Source organism: Saimiri boliviensis, chromosome 2, assembly GCF_048565385.1.
Source record: "Saimiri boliviensis isolate mSaiBol1 chromosome 2, mSaiBol1.pri, whole genome shotgun sequence".
In the NCBI taxonomy this organism is placed as follows: Eukaryota; Metazoa; Chordata; class Mammalia; order Primates; family Cebidae; genus Saimiri; species Saimiri boliviensis.
Genome location: NC_133450.1, coordinates 32,651,504 through 32,672,874, shown reverse-complemented (window position 1 = coordinate 32,672,874; position 21,371 = coordinate 32,651,504). Strand labels below are relative to the sequence as shown.

Here is a 21,371-nt window from a genome sequence, read left to right as displayed (position 1 = left end):
ATGGGTTGAGATTTAATAAAGTTAATACATTTTACTTCTTCATTAGGGACATTTTTATGTGAAATTTGGATTTTTTGTTTGCTTTATTGTGCGAGTGTAGCAGCAAAGGGTAGTACAGTTTGGCGCTGCCGCCTTGATTCACGCCCAGGCACCACAGGCTTACCCACCACTGCAGTTGTCAACACGATGAAAGAAGCAAATAACAGCTCAGTGTTACTTTGAAAATAGTTTTGATCTGGAAGAGCCTTGAGTTCTATGGACCACATTTTGGGAACTGCTGTTCCAAAGAACACTGCATCACTGAGCATTGATAGATACACCTTCCTTTGGCAAAGAATGTTCTAAGCTCTTTGAATTTCTGAGAACCATATATAGTATACATTTTTTCATCCTGGTCAGATTTTCTTTTTCACAGTGCATGCATAAATGTCTTTCCATACGCTGTAAAAAAAAAAAAAAAAAAAAAAAAAAAAACTGCTATGTTGATGTGTGGTGAAGGAGGGAGAATTTTTTTTAAATTCCCGAAAGTGCTAACAAGGCATTTTATCATTACACTAATCACAGATTTTTTTCTAGAGATTTTCATAAGGTGGTAACCTTTATTCATTTTCTGTAGTTTCTCCCTCACTGTTGTTAAATATTTTTTAATGTAAAGAAAGTTACTAAAAATGTTTTATTTTCTTTAGCACAAAACGAGTGGATCATTCAAATACCAGATTGGCTTCTCAGCTTGATAGAAATCCAGGTAATAGCTCTGTTTGTGAATAAGGAGGCAAGTCTAAGGATTTGTTTATATATATATATATATATATATATATATATATATATATATGTTTATATTCACTCCTTACTTGTTGGGAATCCTCTATGAATTCCAAATATTCACTTTTAAAAACTAAATATTATTTGTTTTACTTTAGCAAAGTATATGTGAGTTACAGTGTCTACAATTTCTATACCCATCTTTTATAAAATGCATCTTAAGAATGCTTATAAGAAGGAAAAATTCCATTCAAACATTATTCTTACATAGGTTAAAATGTAGAAAAATGGTTAAAATAAAACTGGTCAGATGTGTTGAAGGGTATGCAGTCAGACTGACACATGTTTTATTAGTATGTTTGCTTCCACCCTTCCCTCAATGTTTAGGTCAATATTAATTTAATTTGATTCAATTTATTGTGTAAAGAGATGTCATCAAGTTGGGGCATATAGCTAGTCAGGATAGAGCTTCAATGGGTGACACCTTGCTGGTGTTACCATTATCTGAAGTCTGGTTCTTAGTTTTGTCATTTGAGAAACATCATTTTATTGGCCCACCCAATAGTAGTCTGTCACAAACAATCAGAGATTATCATATCAACTAGAACTTCAGTGTATTAATTTACTAAAAGAAATATTACTCCCAAGTGTACTGGAGTATTTGTATCTATTTGACTCATAAATTCCCTCAAATCCGATAGATTCTCAGTGATAAAATTGGACTAAGGAAAACTAGTTATTTGATATGGATGACCATCTATCATCATGTTCTGGTAGAGAAAATAAGCATTTCAGCCCTAGTGTGTGCTTGTAAGGGGCTAGATCTCTCATGTTGCTGATGCCATCCTGCGTAACCAAAGGCCATATCCTGAATCAGTATATGCACTTTTGTATTGTGCTGACGTAGAACTGATACAGCCATTTTGTTGACGTTAGAATCTGGGGTTTCCCTTTCATTATTATTTAATTAGACTGAGTCTAAAATAATTATTAAACTTTGAATAAACCGTTCACCAGTACTATACTTGGGACATGCATTTACAGATTATTGCTTTGGATGAGTTACTTCTAGAGATGGTCATATCATTTATTAAGTGATGTTTATTTTAATGTCTCTTTTCTTTTCCTTTTTTTTTTTTTTTTCCTTTTCTTTCTTTTTGAGACAGAGTCTTGCTCTGTCACCCAGGCTGGACACAGTCACGGCTCACTGCAACCCACACCTCGCAGGTTCAAGCGATTCTCCTGCCTCAGCCCCCCAAGTAGCTGGGATTACAGGCATGCACTGCAACACCCAGCTAATTTTTATATTTTTAGTAGTGACAGGGTTTCGCCATGTTGGCCAGGTTAGTCTCCTGGCCTGAAGTGATCTGCCTACCTCATGAGGCCTTAAAGTGCTGAGATTCCAGGCATGAGCCATGACGCCCAGCCTGTCTTAATGTTTTTTTTTTTTTTAAGATTCTCTGTGCTATATACTGTTTATTTCTGCTTAATATTAGTCATCTCAATATGGCTAGTACTGACTAACCAACTTCTTTTTGATTGTCTTATTTGTTCAAATCTTGTATTATTTTATCTACTTCCTTTACCATATAATCTTTTTGTTCCTCTTCTGAATTTTTATTTTTTTAAATTTCTCTTACATGGTTTTAATTATAAGCCATATTTCATTGAATAATTATGAACTGTTGAATAGGTCGAAAGTCCTTAGATTGCTTCAAATCAAATTCCCACATTTTGTGAATGGGAACTGTAGATTCTGAGAGGTTATGTGACTTCTAAATCTAAATTCAGAAACCTTTTTCATTTTCCTATGTGTTACTTTTACATAGAAACTGTAAGAGTATGAATATTATTTTCCTCATCAAATAAACTAGAAGTTTTTAGTATTTTTAACAATCTGTGTGTAAAGGGGACTTAAGGTGAAATTTAACTTTTTTTAAAATCCGTTTTTACAGGATCAGATGACAACAATCTGAATTCCATCTTTTATGAACATTTAACTAGATCCCTACAACATAGCCTCTGTGGTGATTTGCTACTAGGACGGTGGGGAAACTACGGTACAGGGGACTGTTTCATCCTTGCCTCTGACTATCTCAATGCATTAGTACACCTTATAGAGATAGGCAATGGTCTGGTCACTTTCCAGCTGCGGGGACTTGAATTCAGAGGTAAGATGTTCATTCACCTTTTATTTCTATAGCATACTCCAGTAGCACCTAAGTTTTACATGTTTCTGTATCAAACCTTCTGGTTCTCATAGAATTAGATACTTGTGCTTGTGGAATGAGAAAAGTTGCTAAAGATTAAGTATTAGATTTTTTTACCCCACATTCCATGTTCCAAGAAGAATCATGTTTGCAGTATGGCTTCATATGTAAAGGTAGTAGCATTTGTGTATAATTGATTTGTTTTCCTGGATAGGTTGAATTTCTTTTGTTTTGTGCTTGGTCTGTTCTTGGTCCCTTTTGTGACCAGTTGCATAAATTTGTTAGATAGCTAGCAACATGGAATGCTGAATTTTTGTTTGAGACAGAATAGTTAGCTGAGTTATGTTTATATAGACACCATGGCTTTGTCCTCAACAATTCTTTTTTTTTTTTTTTTTGAGACGGAGCTTCATTCTCGTTACCCAGGCTGGAGTGCAATGGCGTGATCTCGGCTCACCGCAACCTCCACCTCCTGGGTTCAGGCAATTCTTCTGCCTCAGCCTCCTGAGTAGCTGGGATTACAGGCATGCGCCACCATGCCCAGCTAATTTTTTTGTATTTTTAGTAGGGACAGGGTTTCACCATGTTGACCAGGATGATCTCGATCTCTTGACCTTGTGATCCACCCGCGTCAGCCTCCCAAAGTGCTGGGATTACAGGCTTGCGCCACCACGCCCGGCTTAACAGTTCTTTTTAATTGAAGTGAAATGCACGTAAAATAAAATTGTTTCGAGCGAAGAAATCAGGAGTGTTACTAAATGCTCAACATTCACAGTGTTGGGCAGCCACCATCTCTGTCTCATTCCAAAGTGTTTTCATCACTCCAAAATAAAACACTGTACCCATTAAGTAGTTACTGGCCTTTCTCCCTTCCATCAGCCCTCTGCAGTTTTATGCACTGATAAATTGCTTACAGAAAATCATGCATTCAGAAACATCAACTTGATGTTATCAACTCCTGTAAAACTGAATAACGTGTAAGCACCAGTAGAAACTGGTTTCATAGGAAGTTTAAGTCCTTTTACTGAATATCTCTCCAGTTTAGGAAACATTTAGACTTAAGAGTTTTCAGAGAGTTTTTAATCTAGTCTAAGAAGTGCTTTGGAGTATTTTTAGTCTGGAATAGAAATAAGAAAGCATTTGACTACAAAGAGGATGAAGCCAGATCTATAACCCCATAGCTTTATTTTCACCCTGGTGTTGCTTAAGAAGGCTTGCCTGTTCGCTATGGAGTGTCTATGTTAGTGGAGCAAGTACTAGTCTAGAAGTTACATTGTTCACTAGAAATGTCTTTAGCTATGCAGCTCTCAAATTAATGGAGTAAATGGTGATGTTTACTTGTGATCTGTTTATAATCCATTCATATTCTCTTCCCCTTCAAAATATCCTATTCTTGTCTTATGAATATTTGTTTCTGCCTCTCTATCAGGAGCCTAGGACCTTAATTCTGGCTCTTCTAGGGTCTTAACCCCAGGCTGTTCAAACCTAATTCAACTAGGCTGATCCAAAAGTTATCATACCCTTACCACCATTCCTACTACTGCTGTGACTTTTAGCTTCCTTTTTAAGTTTTGGCACCTGAAGACTTCATCCTTGTTTTTTAATTTTAATTTAATTTTTTAAAACAAATGTATGTGGGAGGCTGTTTTATCTAACATTTCTATGTATATGAAATGAAAGGGGATTCTTCTTACCATCTGCTCACTCCACCGTGTTGATCAGTAGTTCTCCAAATCAGAAAAGTTATCCAGATTTTCACTCTCTGGTATTGAGTAGATTCAAATAAACTTTTGGATAAGTCTTTTGCTGTCTAAATGCTAAGTTTTGTCAATTGAAACTCAAATTTGGAAATAGAGTAACCCTTACTATTTGAACTCCTACAGATTTGGGTAACAAGGGATACCTATAATTCTTAACTCAGACGTAAGCTTTTTTTTTTTTTTTTTTTTTTTAAGAGACAGGGGTCTCGCTCTATCACCCAGGCTGAAGTGCAGTGGCGTCATCACAGTTCACTATATCTTCAAACTTCTGGGCTCAAGGGATCCTCTTGCCTCAGCCTCCTGAGTAGTTGAAACTACAGGTGCACACCACCGCTGCTGGCAATTTTTTTTTTTTTTTTTTTTTTTGTAGCGATGGGAGTCTCATCATCTTGCCAAAGCTGGTCTTGAACTCCTGAGCTCAAGCGACCCCCGCGCCTTAACCTCCCAAAGTGCTACGATTATAGGTGTGAGCCACCGCACCAGCCAGGATTTTTTAAAAGACATGTTTGATCATGGCATTCACATGCTTAAAATTTTTCAGTGACTTCTCATGTGTTTAAGATAGAATTCAACTGCCAGAACATGTCCTACAGTACTCTGTGATCTGGCCTCTGCCACTTTCTCCATCCTCACTTTATAGCACTATCTGCACTCACTGTAGCCATACTGGCCTTCTTGCAGTTTCTTAGATGTGCTAAAGTCTTTACTAAGAACTCCTTATTGCTCTTCATTTTGCCAGAAGGTACCAGCCGTCTCTCTTCCTCCCCTAATCCTCCATCTGGCTGTTTCCTTTGCCTGAATGTTCTTTTCTCAGAGAAGCCTTCTCTAGCCACCTGTCTCACGTGATGATCTCGTTATACCCTGTTTGTCGTTAGACTCTTCCACAGTCATGGATTGTAGCAGTGGACTACATGTATCACAGTGATCCCTTAAGATTATAATGGAGCTGAAAATTTCCTGTTAGTGACATCGTAACCATTCTGTCCTAGCACATAGCATTACTTATGTTTATGGTAATGCTAGTATAAACAAAACTATGCTAACCGGTCATATAAAAATCTAGCACATACAATTATGTACAGTACATAGTACTAGATAATGATAATAATTGTGTTTACCATTTGTACTTTTTATGGTTAGAATGTGGTTTTTTATTTAAAAAAAAAGTTTGGAACAGTATGTCTCGTTATGCCAGTGGCAGACTCATACATCTCACATTTACCATGTCTCTTGATTGCATCATTTTCTCTGTATTTCATTTGATCTTGTGTCATTTTGTTTTATGGCCCCAATGTGTACAAAATTCACAGCTAATGTTGCCAAGAAGAGGCCACTTCGAGTAGATTGACCAGTAAGCTAAATTAAAAGTGGTTAAGGACTATGAAGGTGGCAAATCAGCAATGGTTATTGCTTGCCAGGTAATTATGTCTCATTTCACTATAGCTATGATCTTGAAGAACAAGAACAAAGTGATGAAAGCTGTTAAAGGATCTACTTAATTGAAGACAAAAAGATTAACAAAAATTTGAAAAGGGCCTAAATCAGACGTGGAGAAACTACTGAAGACCAGACACAGAAGCATATACCTCTCAGCATCATGACAACCTCGGACAAAACAAAGAGTTTCTTTGCGATATTGAAAGAAAAGGTTGAACACAACTACGGTGTTGAATTTTCTGATAGCTTTGGGTGATTTTATTCAAGAATTGTTCTTTGCTGCATAATGTGAAAGCTGGTAAGTGCTGAGTCTGTAAATGCTGATGTGAAAGCAACTGAAGAATTTTTGGAAACTCTAGATAAGCTGATTGTGAGGAAAATTACTTGACAAGGCAAATATTCAGTATGGATGAAAGCTTGCTGTTCTGAAAACAGATACTGGAAAGGACTTTTCATCCATAAAGAGGCCAAGTCAATGCCAGGTTTCAAGGCATTAAGGACAGGAAAACAGTCTTGCCTGGGGAAATGTTGCAGGTTACAAATGGAAGCCTTTTGTGATCTTGCCCAGTGAGAACCCCAGGGCCTTCAAGCTTATCACTAAACATACACTGCCAGTATATTGCAGGAGCAATAAGAAGTCTTGAATTGCCCAGCTTTTCTTCCAAGATGCCCTCCTGAATTGCTCTGCTAGAGCAATGGAGAAGTACTGTTTGGAGAATAACATACCATTCAAGATTGTGCTTATTGTTAATAATGTTCCACATATCCTCCTTTTATTGGTGATCTTTATCCCAGTATCAAAGTGGTATTTCTGCCTCCAAATACCATCTCTCTGATCAGCCAGTGGATCAAGGAGTTATAGCAGCTTTTCAGGCCAACTACCTGAGAAGGATGTTTACCTGGGCTATTTCTGCAACTGAGGAAGATACTGATGCGATTCTGGAAGGATTACATCTGTGACTGCATCAAGAACCTCGCTTAGGGTGATGTCACCAATGTGCATATGAGTGGCATCTGGAAGAAGACACTCAGGAGGTTCGTCTGTAACTTTAAAGGATTTTCCAAGGATGAAGAGGTTGCAAAAATCAATGTGGCTGTGATTGGAGATGGCAAACAACTTTAATCATGGTGTGGACGAGGATGACATTGATGAGCTCCTACAGGTGGTTTCTGAGGAACTCACTAATGAGAGGATGTTGGAACTGGAACAGGAATGCATAGCTGAAGAACAGGCAAGGGAAACTGCTAGAGAAGAAAAAGAAGAAAGCCCAAGAAAACTGACAGTGAAGGGTTTAGTAGAAGCTTTTGCAGACCTCAACAGTCTCCTTAAAAACTTTGAAAACATGGATCCTAACACCAAAAGATTTTCATTAATAGAGAGGAGTGTTCTTGCTGCATTTTCTGTATACGAGCAAATCTATGATGAATGAAAGAAACAAACCAAGCAAACTATTGTGAACGTATGTCTTCCAAAAGTGATACCTCCTCAAGAAGAGCATCAGGCAGATCCTTTAGGAAGTGTCCAGAAGAAAGCATTGTTGTCACAGGAGATGGCAGCTCTGTGCGTGTCATTGCTTCTGAAGTCCTTCCAGTGGGACAAGATGTGGAGATGGAAGACAGTGATATTGATGACCCTGACCCTTTGTAGGCCTTGGCTTATGTGTGTGTTTGTGTCTTAGTTTTTAACAAAAAAGTTTAAAAAGTAAAAAAAATTAAAATTTTAAAAACAGAAAAAAGCTTATAGAATAAGGATATAAAGAAAAAATATTTTTATGCAGTTATACAATGTGTGTTTTAAGCTAAGCATTATTACGAAGGAGACAAAAGATTTTTAAAAGTTAAAAGTTTATAAATTAAGAAAGTTACAGTAAACAGGTAAATTTATTGGTCAATAAAATAATTTAATTAATTTCATGTAGCCTAAGTTATAGTATTTATAAAGTTTATAATAGTGTACAATAACACCCAGGCCTTTTCATTCACTCACTACTCACTCTGTAACTCTCCCAAAGCAACTTCCAGTCCTGCAAACTCCATGTGTGTTAAGTGCCATATATAGATGTACCTTTTTTTTATCTTTTTACCATATTTATACTGTATCATTTCTGTTTAGATATGTTCAGATACACAAATACTTACCATTGTGTTACTGTTAGCGACATTATTCACTATCATAACATGCTGTACAGATTTGTAGCCTAGGAGTAATAGGCTATATTCTATAGCCAAAATGTGTAGTAGGTTCTACCATCTAGGTTTGTGTAGGTACATTCTATGATGGTTGCACCATGAAATTTCTTAACAGCACCTCTCAGAATGTATCCCCATAGTTATGCATCATGTGACTGTGTTGGTTTATTGTTTAAAGTTTATTTTTTCTCTAGCCAAAGGCATACTTTTTCTGTTAGGAGCCAGACAGTAAATATTTTACGGTTTGAGAGCCATACACATTCTCTGTTGCAAGTTCTTCTTTGCTGTTTTTTCTTTCTTCTAAATGACCCGTTAAAAATATTGAAACCATTCTAAGCATGAATTTGGCCCAGGGCTGAAGTTGATCAATCTTTGTTCCAGAATATAGGCAGATTCCGAAGGGCAGGAATCATGTGTGCTTCATTTATCATTATGTATCCAGTACCTATGACACACAGCAATTAGTATATAGTACGTGTTTTGTTAGTTTCATAGAATGCTTAAATAATGTAAGTATATAGCCTTTTCTTCTTTTAGCTCATTCCAGAGCTCTCATGAGGGATGAGTATATTCTTGCTCACATGTTGATGTAATCTTTGGTTACTTTCTTTCCTTTACAGTGTGATCCCCTGTCTCACTGCCTCCCCCCCCCCCGCTGCCCCAAATATTAATCAAACGTGTCATCATTTTGTCAGGCAGATATTTGGATTTGCTGAGCATTTTATCTACTTTCCGAGACAGACACCATTTAGCCAATTTATTATTTTTTAATTTTATCTGTCTATCCTGGATGCTTACTTTAAGCAAATTGAAACAAGTGTCTTGATCAGTTTCTATAGATCTTAAACTTACTCATATATCTTATTTCCATTTTGATTTTACAGGTACTCTAGGTTATTTACATGTGAACTTTATGTGAAAAATTTGGGTTATCAGTCAATTTTTTTGTCTATATCAGAACTTTCTGATAATACTTTCTTCCATGTTAATTTTTTACTTACAAACTGTACAAGGTACAGTTTTCCAAGTCAAACTTTACACATCAATAGTATGTTCTGCTGACTGGATTCCTTTCCAATTTTATTTAGATTAGTTTAAACATGTCTAGTTTCCATGACTGTTTGTTTTATTTAGTTTTACCAGTAATATTCACTATGAAGTGGCTGAAAGATTCAGCTAATCCAGGGAATAATTGGTAATAGTTCCTCATAGATATCCTAGAATCCCTATTAATTAATATTAATAATTGAAAAAAATATTTCCTAGTAATATATTTTGCTCAGAAAAAAATTCTTTTTTCAGTTATCAATATTAATTCCTGTACTTACTATTGACTTCATTTTTGGAGCAAAATATATCAGTAGGATATGTTGGGTGGAAATAGACTTGGGATTAGTATGGTAGAGTAAAAACATTCTGCTTTAATTCAGGTATCCGTTTCTCTTTATTCTGCTGCTATGAACAAGGACCTCAGTTGAGTAAATGTCCAAAATTTTACATTTCCTCTTGCCACATCTGATTTCTGTCCACCACTAACAGTGATCCTCACAAAATACAGCTCTCATGTTATTTCCTCATTTAAAAATCTTTGATAAACTTCCTAGAAACAAGGAAAAATGAAGTGATAACACATAAAACCTAAGAAATAGTCTCAACTTCATTTCACAATTTTTTAAAAAAGGCTCAGGAATTTTCTTCTAGAAATTTCTAACTTGTTTTAGCACATGGAGAAAAAAAGCAAAATTTCTCAAAGCTTTGAAAAACTAGTATAATACTGATATCAAAATATAACTAAGTGGCCCCAGCACAGTGGCTTATGCCTGTAATCCCAGCACTTTGGGAGGCCAAGGTGGCTGGATTGCAAAGTCAGGAGTTTAAGACCAGCCTGACCAACATGGTGAAACCCTGTCTCTACTAAAAATACAAAAATTAGCTGGGTGTGGTGGTGCATGCCTGTAATACCAGCTACTCAGGAGGCTGAGGCAGGAGAATTGCTTGAACTCAGGAAACAGAGGTTGCAGTGAGCCGAGATCACGCCATTCCACCCCAGCCTGGGTGACAGAGTGAGGCTTCGTCTCAAAGAAAAAAAAAGTTATGTATATGACTAAGTTCACATAAAAAATAACTATATTTTAATTTTGTTTGTGACTATAGATGCAACAATCCTGCAATTGCAAAATAAGCAAAAAACTAGTTTATAAGTACCTACGTTAGTCAGTTGTTACGCCGCTGATAAAGACATACCTGAGACTGGGTAATTTATAAAGAAAAAAAAGGTTTAATGGACTTTTCCATGTGACTGGGAAGGCCTCACAATCATGGCAGAAGGTGAAAGGCACATCTTACGTGGTGGCAGGCAAGAGAATTAAGAGCCAAGCAAAAGGGGAAACCCCTTATAAAACCATCAGCTCTCGTGAGATTTGCTTACTACCATGAAAACAGTATGGGGAAACTGCCCCCATGATTTAGTTATCTCCTACTAGGTCCCACCCACAACACATGGAATTATGGGAGCTATAATTTAAGATGAGATTTGGATGAGGACACAGCCTAACCATATCAGTATCTCTAAAACATTCAACCATGTTTCCATTTTTAAAATTAATTTAAATAACAAATTTGTAGAACTATTTTTATTTTAAAAGATCGCTTTAGTAAAACATGACCCTCTCAAAAGATGCCAGAAAACATTTGATTAAATTTCATTTCTATTATTGGCTTAAAAGATACTTTGTAATATTGCATATGTTCTTACTATGTTGAAAAAAATGTATATGTGTGTATAGGCATACCTTGGAGATACTGCATGTTTGGGTTCAGACTACTGCAATAAAGCAAATATTGCAATAAAGCCAGTCATGCAGATTCCTTGGTTTTCTACTGTATGTAAAAGTTACATTCACATTATATTGTAGTATATTAAATGTACAATAGCATTATGTCTAAAGAAATAATGTACTACATCTTAATTTTTAAAATTTACTGCTAAAAAAAATGCTAAGGATCATCTGAGCCTTCGATGAGTTGTAATCTTTTTACTGATGGAGGGTCTTGCCTCGATGTTGATGGCTGCTAACTGGTCAGGGTGGTGGTTGCTGAAGGTTGGGGGGGCGTTGGCAAGATCTTAAAATCAGACAACAATGAAGTTTGCTGCATTTATTGACTCTTGTTTCATGAAGGATTCCTCTGTAGCATATGATGCTGTTTAATAACATTTACCCACAATATGATTTCTTTCAAAATTGGAGTCAGTGTTCTCAAACCTTGCTATTGCTTCATCAATCAAGTTTATGTAATATTCTGAATCCTTTGTTGTCATTTTAACCAGGGCTTGCATCTTCACCAGGAGTCAATTTCTTCTCAAGAAACTTCTCAACCATAGGAAGCAACACCTCATCTCTTTATGTTGTATCAGGATATTGTAGCAATTCAGATACATCTTTCAGATTTCACTTGTAATTCTGGTTCTCTTGTTCTTGTCACATCTGCAGTTATTTCCACCACTGAAGTCTGGAAACCCCACAAAGTCATCCATGAGAGTTAGAATCAACTTCTTTCAAATTCCTATAACTGTTGACATTTTGGTCTCCTCCCATGAATCATAGAATGTCCTTACTGGCATCTAAAATGGTGAATCCTTTCCAGGAGGTTGTCAGTTTACTTTGCCCAGAATCATCAGAGGAATCCCTCTGTGGCAGCTATAGCCTTACAAAATTTATTTTTAAAGTAATAAGACTTGACAGGTGAAATTATTTCTTGATGCACAGACTGCAGAATGGATGTTGTGTTAGCAGGCATGAAAACAACACTAATGTCCTTGTACATTTCCATCAGAGCTCTTAGGTGATCAGGTGCATTGTCAATAAGCAGTAATATTTGGAAAGGAGTCTTTTTTTCTGAGCAGAAGGTCTCAACAGTAGGCTTAAAATATCCGGGAAACCATGCTATAAACAGATGTGCTGTCATCCATGCTTTGTTATTCCATTTATAGTGCACAGTTAGAGGAGATTTAGCATAATTCTTAAAGGTTCTAGCATTTTTGGAATGGTAAATGAGCATTTCAACTTAAACTTAGCAGCTGCATTAACCCCTTTTGAGAGAATCAGACTGTCCTTTGAAGATTTGAAGCCAGGGATTGACTTCTTTCTAGCCGTGAAAGTCCTAGATGGCATCTTCTTCTAGCACAAGGCTGTTCAGTCTGTTTTGAAACTCTGTAATGTAGTGTAGCCACCTTCATCAGTGATCTCAGATAGATGTGGATAACTTGCTGCAGCTTCAGTGTCTGCACTTGCAGCTTCACCTTGCACTTTTCTTTTATGAAGACAGCTTCCTTAAATCTCGCTTCCAGCTTTTCTTCTGCAGCTTGGTTGCTTCTCAGCCTTCGTAGAATTGTAGACAGAACTTTGCTCTGGATTAGGCTTTGGCTTAGGGAAATATTATAGTTGGTTTGATGTTCTCTCCAGACCATTCAAACATTCTCCATATCAGCAGTAAGGCTTTTTTGCTTTCTTTTATGTGTTCACTGGAGTAGTACTTTTAATTTTCTTCAAGAATGTTTCCTTTCCATTCACAACTTGGCTATTTGGTGCATGAGGCCTAACTTTTGGCCTGTCCTGGTTATATAGTTTGGATTTGTGTCCCTGCCCAAATTTCATGTTGAATTGTAATCCCCATTGTTGGAGGAGGGGCTTGATAGGGGGTGACTGGATCATGGGGGCAGATTTTTCCCCTTGCAGTTCTTGTGATAGTGAGTTCTCACGTGATGTGGTTGTTTAAAAGTGTGTAGCACTTCCCCCTTAGCCTTTTTCCTCCTGTTCCAGCACGTAAAACATGCCTGCTTCCCCTTCCCCTTCACCTTCTACCATGATTATGTTTCCTGAGACCTCCCCAGCCATTCTTCCTGTACAGCCTGTGAAACCGTGAGCCAATTAAACCTCTTTTCTTTATTATCCCATCTCAGGTAGTTTTTTGTTGTTGTTGTTGTTTGTTTGTTTTTTTGAGACAGAGTCTCGCTGTGTAGCTCTGTAGCCCAGGCTGGAGTGCAGTGGCACTATTTCAGCTCACTGCAACCTCCACCTCCCAGTCTGGATTCAAGCAATTCTCCTGCCTCAGCCTCCCATGTGGCTGTGATTACAGAAATGCGCCACCATGCCCAGCTAATTTTTGTGTTTTTTAGTAGAGATGGGGTTTCAACATGTTTGCCAGGCTGGTCTTGAACCCCTGACCTCGTGATCCACCCATCTCAGCCTCCCAAAATGCTGGAATTACAGGCATCAGCCACCGCACCTGGCCTCAGGTAGTTCTTTATAGTAACATGACAACAGACTAATGCACTTGGCTTTTGACATGCCTTCCTCACTAAGCTTACTTATTTCTAGCATTTGATTCGAAGTGAAACATGTGACTGTTTCTTTCACTTAAACACTTAGAGGCCATTGTAGTGTTAAAAATTAGCTAAATTTCAATATTGTTGTGTGTCTTAGGGAATAGGAAGACCTGAGAAGAGGGAATGGGGGAATGACTTGTCAATGGAGCAGCCAGACTTTATACACCATTTGTCAATTTAAGTTTGCCATCTTATATGGGCATAACTTATGGTACCTCAGAATAGTTACAACAGTCATATTAAAGATGACTGATCACAAATCATCATTATAGATACAATAGTAGTAAAATGTTTGAAATATTGAGAGAATTACCAAAATGTGATCCAGAAAAAAGGAAGTGAGCACATGCTGTTGGAAAAATGGTACCAATAGACTTTCTTGACATAGGGTTGTCACAAATCTTCAGTTTGTAGATATCACAGTGCCTTCAAAGAACAATCAAGCAAAACACAATAAAACAGTGTATGCCTGTATATTTTTAGGGAGTATCTTATAACATAGTCACCCACAGCATGTATTTATATCAATGTCAGGTTCAAGTCAAGGGTTTTTCTTGTCAACACTATGTAACGTTATTATGGAAATGTTGGTGATAGTAATTAAATTTTTGTATTTTTACTTCAATAACATCCCACTGATTTTTGTATTTTTAAAATTAACTGAGACCTTCAGGAAACATGCCTTTTCTCTTTAGTTCTTTATTTGATAGAAACAGAATTGTAAACCCATTTGAAACATTTAGAAATAAGTCAAAATTAAAGTTACTTTACCACACAAATTTTCAGAACCCATAGTGTGCTAATGCACATTGTGTTTTTGCAGGATATGAATATAGAATATGCCTGATTTCTGGAGTTTGCTACAATTCATTAATGAATATTCTAAGGCAAATCCATCACATACTTTCAATTGCTATAAAATGTGTATTTTTTCTAAATCTCAGGTGTACTTGCATTCATTTTTCCCATTTTCTGGTTTTTCCCCTTTGTAATGGTCTCTCTCTCTCTCTCTCTCTCTCTCTCTCTCTCTTTCTCTCTCTCTCTCTCTCTCTCTCTCTCTCTCTCTCTTTTTAAGGTACCTACTGTCAACAACGGGAAGTGGAGGCCATTACCGAAGGTGTAGAGGAAGATGAAGGATTTTGCTGTTGTGAACCTGGCCATATTCCTCACATGCTTTCATTTAATGCTGCATTTAGCCAGCGATGGCTAGCTTGGGAAGTGATAGTCACAAAGTATATTCTAGAGGGTTATAGCATCACTGATAATAGCGCGGCTTCTATGCTTCAAGTCTTTGATCTTCGGAAAGTACTCACCACTTACTATGTCAAGGTAAGAGTATGTGCCTACTTAGATCTTCAGATAATCAGTTTCTTCTTGGGAATGACATATATGTGTGTGTGTGTGTGCGTGTGTGTGTATATATATCCATATATATATTCACACATACGCACACACACACACACACTTTTTTTTAAACTTGTGCTTTGCTTCTAAGTACTTATTTAAATTCTCTAGGATCCAGAAAAGTCCATAAAAATAAATCTACTAAGGTCTTGCTTTTTCTTTGTTTACTAGAATTCATCCATTCATTCATTAATAATAACTAGACATTTGTAGCTTGTGTTTTAGGCATTGTGCTAAGGAATATGTATATACAAATATGCATACACACATATGTGTATCTTAATTCTGTAGAGAAGTATTTCCCTATTTTACAAATAAACAACGTAAGGATCAGAAGTTAACTTGCCCAGGGTCCTCTAACAAGCAGAATTTGGGATTAAAACCCAGGCTTGTCTGAATCTTAAGACCTTGCTCTTGACCACTGCTTTGCACTGCTTTCATTCAATAAACTGAATAAAAGTATTGCAAAATTCAAGAGGTCCCCAAGACCACCCTCACTTTTGACATAAACTGTAATTTCAGGGTCCCAAAGACCACTCATAGGTTCATTAAGTTGCTAGAAAGACTGCAGAACTCAGCAAAGTTGTCATACATTACACTCATGTTATTACAGTGGAAGGACACAGGTTAAAATCAGCCAAAGGAAGAGGTACATAGGATATTGTGCAGAGACACCGATCAAGGGGCTTCCAGTTGTCTTCTCACAGCAGAGTTGTGCAGATGCCTGTTTCTCCCAGCAGTGAAGCATGGCAGTACTCACAGCATGTTGTCCACCAAGGAAGCTTGCCTGCACTTGGTGTCCTGTCATGTAGGCAAGGTTGACCATCCACATGGCCAACTTAAGTATCCAGGACGCCCAGAGATCTTGGTGATACTGTGTGGCTCTAGGCTCCCAGCTGAACAAGGACTCTTTAACAGGCAGGGCATCCCAAGGCTTAGAGGTTATCCCCTAGAACCTAAGGGTAAAGGCCAATCCTCTAGTTGGGCAAGGTTAGTCCTTTACTGTACCAGATGTTTTTGCTAAAGAGTTTACAGAAATACAGTATGGTTGTGATTTAGAGGCTTCTAGGTGAAGCCACTATTTTTAAGAAGAAAGTGTTTGCTAAGCTTTAATTACCAATATCTGAATTTTTCACACTTTTCTTTTCTTTTCTTTTCTTTTTTTTGAGACAGTGTTTCATTCTGCTGCCCAGGCTGGAATACAGTGACACAGTTGTAGCTCACCACTGCCTTGACCTCCAGGGCTTAAGCAATACATCCACCTTAACCTCCTGAGTAATTGGGACTACAGGTGTATGCTACCAGCTAATTTTTTATTTTTGTAGAGATGAGGTTTTGGTATGTTGCTCAGGCTCTCAAACTCCTGGGCTCCAACAGTTCTCCCACCTTGGCCTCCCAAAGTGCTGGGGTTGTAGGCATGAGTCACCATGCCCAGCCTGAAATTTTCATATCTTATATTGTTACCTCTCTCCACCACCTTATTTGCTGATTGGGATGAATGTTGAGCCTTCCATTTAATGTTTGGTTAAACCTAACCTCAGGAAGCTAGAGATTGACTTCATGATATTTTTTTTACTCGTGTGTGCGTGTGGCATTTTCTGTCTATAGTTCTAAATATATATCTCTATAACTTGACCTAGGACCACCAGATGGCTTTAATAAGTCTCTATAAGGAAATTTTTCAACATAAATGCACCAAAGTAAAGTGTTTTTGTTTGTGTATGTGTGTGTGTGTTTGTTTAACCCCCTTTGAAATATCTTAAGTTCAAAAGCTCTAAGATCAATAGATTAGGGCCAGGCTTGGTGGCTCACACCTGTAATCCCAGCACTTCGGGAGGCTGAAGCAGGCAGATCACTTGAGGTCAGCCGTTTGAGACCAGCTTGGCCAACATACTGAAACTCCACCTCTACTGAAAATTTAAAAATTAGCCAGATGTGGTAGTAATCCCAGCTACTTGGGAGGCTGAGGTACAAGAATCCCTTGAACCCAGGAGGTAGAGGTTTCAGTGAGCCGAGATTTCACCACTGCACTCCAGCGTGGGTAACAGAGTGAGACTCTGTCTCAAGAAATAAATAAAATAAAATAAATAGAATTGTTTTGAAGTTACTCTGCTGAATTTATGGTTGTGATTTTAAAGTATTAAATGTTTTTTCATCCAGTAAGGCTTGAGTTATATTATTACAGTGTTCTGAAAATATATATGTAGAATATTGAGGGAGAATAAAATACTTTTTAGTCATACTATCATTATAAATAATTGGAATTTATTTCACTGAGGAATTTTAGTTCATTGAAATAGTGATTTAATCTGAATTCTTTTTTTTCTCTTGTTCATATTAGGGTATCATTTATTATGTTACGACCTCTTCTAAGCTAGAGGAGTGGCTAGCTAATGAGACAATGCAAGAAGGACTTCGTCTGTGTGCAGATCGTAATTATGTCGATGTGGACCCGACCTTTAATCCAAACATTGATGAAGACTATGACCACCGACTGGCAGGCATATCTAGGGAGAGTTTTTGTGTGATTTACCTCAGCTGGATAGAGTACTGCTCTTCCCGAAGAGCAAAGGTAGAGTTTGTCTATTTAATTTATGACTCTTTGAATCTAGGTTTTTCCAAAGATACAAACAATGTCCCTGTTCGTTCTTATGAGGTCAGTTTTTCCAGACCTTCCTCTTTTTGATCTTCTGGTTAAGATAACCTTCTGGTTCATTATGGTTGGGCCAAACCAGCTCTGCCAAAACAGGTTAAAGGAAGTGGTCTCCCTCTTTATTTCATTTGCAGTGTCCCAGTCTCGCTGCCCAGGTAGCACCCCCTCCACCCTGGGCATGCACATGAATGCACATACATTCAAATTCCATGCATTACCCTCCAAAATCTAGTCCTTAAGAAATTCTACGTCTGTCTGCCACACTTGAGGATAATTAAATGTCTTTGTCCCAAATACAAAGTCTAGACCGGTGCTGGCTAATAGACTTTCTGCAGTGTTGGAAATGTGCTGTCACTGCCACATGCAGCTGTGGAACGTGAAATGTGCCTAGTACAACTAAAGAGCTGAATTGTACATTTTATTTAATTTTGACTGGTTTAAATTTAATAGCCCATATAGCTAGTGACTACCATATTGGACAGTGTGCATCTAGACCATTGATTTTCAAATATTAACGTGAGTAAAAAAGACATAGGAACTTGTAAAAATACAGATTCCTGAGCTCCACTTGCAAGATTCTGATCTAGATTTAGGCTGGAGACATAAAAGTCTATTTCACCCTAGGTGATTTTAATTCTGGTTGTTCCCACTCCACACATTTGGATAACATGTCTTATCCTAAAAGTAAGATGAGTTAGGGACTTCAGCAGCGGCAGCTTCCTTCTAGGTCTCATGATTCTTGTGGTAGTATCACACCCCAGGCCAGACTCCATGTAACGTAATCGCAGTGCCAAGACCTGTGATTACAAAGCTGATTCCTACCACCGCTACTGCTTTTTAAGCAAAACCCTTGTGTAGTTGGACCACCAGTGTCCTGTGTACAGATTTACCCATGATTATGGAACATAGTGAGCTACCTTGACAACTGGTTCCTTCATCATGGTCTAGGACATGCCTACTGACCATCTTCAGATTTAGCACCTGGTTTAGTCCTTTCTTTGCCACCACTTAGAGTAAGACAGCCATCATATCAGCCTCGTTTTACTCCATCAGGAAGAACAGGAGCATCTTGTACTTCCTCTCTGAGCAGTGGCCTTTGAGCTTTGATACTAGATGTACAGTATATACTGAGTGAAGTAGTACATCTTAAAAGAAAGGATAATGAGTTGGATAAAATAACCTCACAAAAGGCTTAGAAGACCCGTATGCAACAGCTGGAAATAGAGGACCTCAAAGCTAAACTTCTTTCTTCCAAACATATAAGAGCAGTTTTATTTTTTCATAAAAAAAAAAAATATACTTCAAATGCTTTGCATACCGATCTCAAATCCTTGGACTGACTTTTGTTGAGGGGAGTAGTGGGAAGGGTCACATTATTCTATGGCTCTTCTTTGACTTGGATGATATTGGTTATTTTGTTGTTACTTAATCATGATCTTGTGGGCTAGGGGTTCATAGTCTACCCACTCAGGAACAGGGTCCCATCCTACCTTCAGGACCTTTCTCTTAGAGATTATTGCTGAGGTCATAAACATGGCTCAAGGAAATCCTCCTCATTGGTAATAAGTTATATATTCAAAAGGTTTACCTCTAAACTTGGGTAACCCCAGTCTCTTTGGGTAGCTTATTTCACTAATCCTACTCTGTTTTATTTTCCACTCATCATCTGTTTACAAGTAAATTATCAGTTGTATTTTTTCCAGCTATATACTCTTCCTTCTGCTCTAGCTTTTGAACAAGATTATCTTCATCTCCTTAAGATCTTGCACATTATTCTCTGAATCAGCATTCCCAGAATAACCTCTTCCTGGGGATGTTAATCAAGCCAGACTTGCTGACTCCAAGCTGTAGTGTCCTCATCTGAATGTTTAAAATCTGCCTCAGACCCTTCTTCCATAGTTTCCTTTCAAGGTAGTTTAAGATTGATCCTGAACTAACTGCATTACAGTTACCTTCAACGTGAAAGTGAAAGGATTCATCTGTTTCTTTCTTAACTACTTTTCAAATAATAAGAATTTCTTTCACTTTTGTTGTTAGTATTAGCAAGAATTCTTGGTGAGAATTTCTAATGTGATTTACGGAATAGGGCACACACCTTCTCCAGCAGTAACAAAATAGTGCTGCCAGGCTTGAACTAATTTTTTTCTTTCAGCAAATTAAAGATGTTGCTATATTGTTTTCTGGCTTGCATTGTTTCAGATGAGAAGTCTGCTACCATTCTTTTATTTGTTCCTCTCAAAAAATGGTAGGTGCAATATAGTATCTTTTTTCACTGGCTGCTTTTAAGATTATCTCTTTATTACTGGTTTTAAGCAATTTAAATATTATGTGCCTTAGTATAGTTTTCTCATGTTTCTTTTTTGATTATTATTATACTTTAAGTTCTGGGATACATGTACAGAACGTGCAGGTTTGTTAACATAGGTATACACATGCCATGTTGGTTTGCTGCACCCATCAACCCGTCATCTATATTAGGCATTTCTCCTAATGCTATCCCCCCACATCTCCCCCCACCAGGCCTGGTGTGTGATGTTCCCCCACTGTGTCCATTGTTCTCATTGTTCATCTTCCACTTACGAGTGAGAACATGCAATCTTTGGTTTTCTGTTCCTGTATTTGCTGAGAATGATGGTTTCCAGCTTCATCCGTATCCCTGCAAAGGACATCCCAGCTTCATCCTTTTTTATGGCTGCGTATTCCATGGTGTATATGTGCTACATTTTCTTTATCCAGTCTATCATTGATGGGAATTTGGGTTGATTCCAAGTCTTTACTGTTGTGAACAGTGGCACAATAAACATATGTGTGCATGTGTCTGTATAGTAGAGTGATTTATAATCCTTTGGGTATATATCCAGTAATGGGATTGCTGGGCCAAGTGGCATTTCTGGTTCTAGATCCTTGAGGTATTGCCACACTTTCTTTCACAATGGTTGAACTAACTTACACTCCCACCAACAGTGTGAAAGCGTTCCTATTTCTCCACATCCTCTCTAGCATTTGTTGTTTCCTGACTTTTTAAAGATTGCCATTCTAACTGGCATGAGATGGTATCTCAATGTGGTTTTGATTTGCATTTCTCTAATGATGAGTGATGATGAGCTTTTTTTCATATGTTTCTTGGCCACATAAATGTCTTCTTTTGAGAAATGTCTGTTCATATCCTTTGCCTACTTTTTGATGGGTTTTTTTTTTTGTAAATTTAAATTTTTGTGTAGATTCTGGATATTAGCCATTTTTCAGATGGATAGATTGCAAAAATTTTCTCCCATTCTGTAGGTTGCCTGTTCACTCTGATGCTAGTTTCTTTTGCTGTGCAGAAGCTGTTTAGTTTAATTAGATCTCGTTTGTCGGTTTTTGCTTTTGTTGTCATTGCTTTTGGTGTTTTCGTCATGAAGTCTTTGCCCATGCCTATGTCCTGAATGGTACTGCCTAGGTTTTCTTCTAGGGTTTTATAGTTTTAGGTCTTAAGTTTAAGTCTTTAATCCATCTTAATTTTTGTATAAGGTTGTAAGGAAGGGGTTCAGTTTTAGTTTTCTGCATATGGCTAGCCAGTTTTCCCAACA

The 21,371-nt window shown here is 37.5% G+C and overlaps 1 protein-coding gene across 6 annotated transcripts in view; it reads left to right on the top strand.

Moving 5' to 3' along the window:
• PCNX1 (pecanex 1) overlaps positions 1 to 21,371 on the top strand; it is a 204,777-nt gene that overhangs the window by 142,875 nt on the left and 40,531 nt on the right. For all 6 annotated transcript variants that reach the window (XM_074393052.1, XM_074393051.1, XM_074393050.1 and 3 more), the window contains 4 exons: positions 687 to 745; positions 2,718 to 2,933; positions 14,821 to 15,074; positions 17,491 to 17,721. In XM_074393052.1, coding sequence (XP_074249153.1) covers positions 687 to 745; positions 2,718 to 2,933; positions 14,821 to 15,074; positions 17,491 to 17,721 — 760 coding nt within the window. The remainder of the gene's footprint in view (positions 1 to 686; positions 746 to 2,717; positions 2,934 to 14,820; positions 15,075 to 17,490; positions 17,722 to 21,371) is intronic.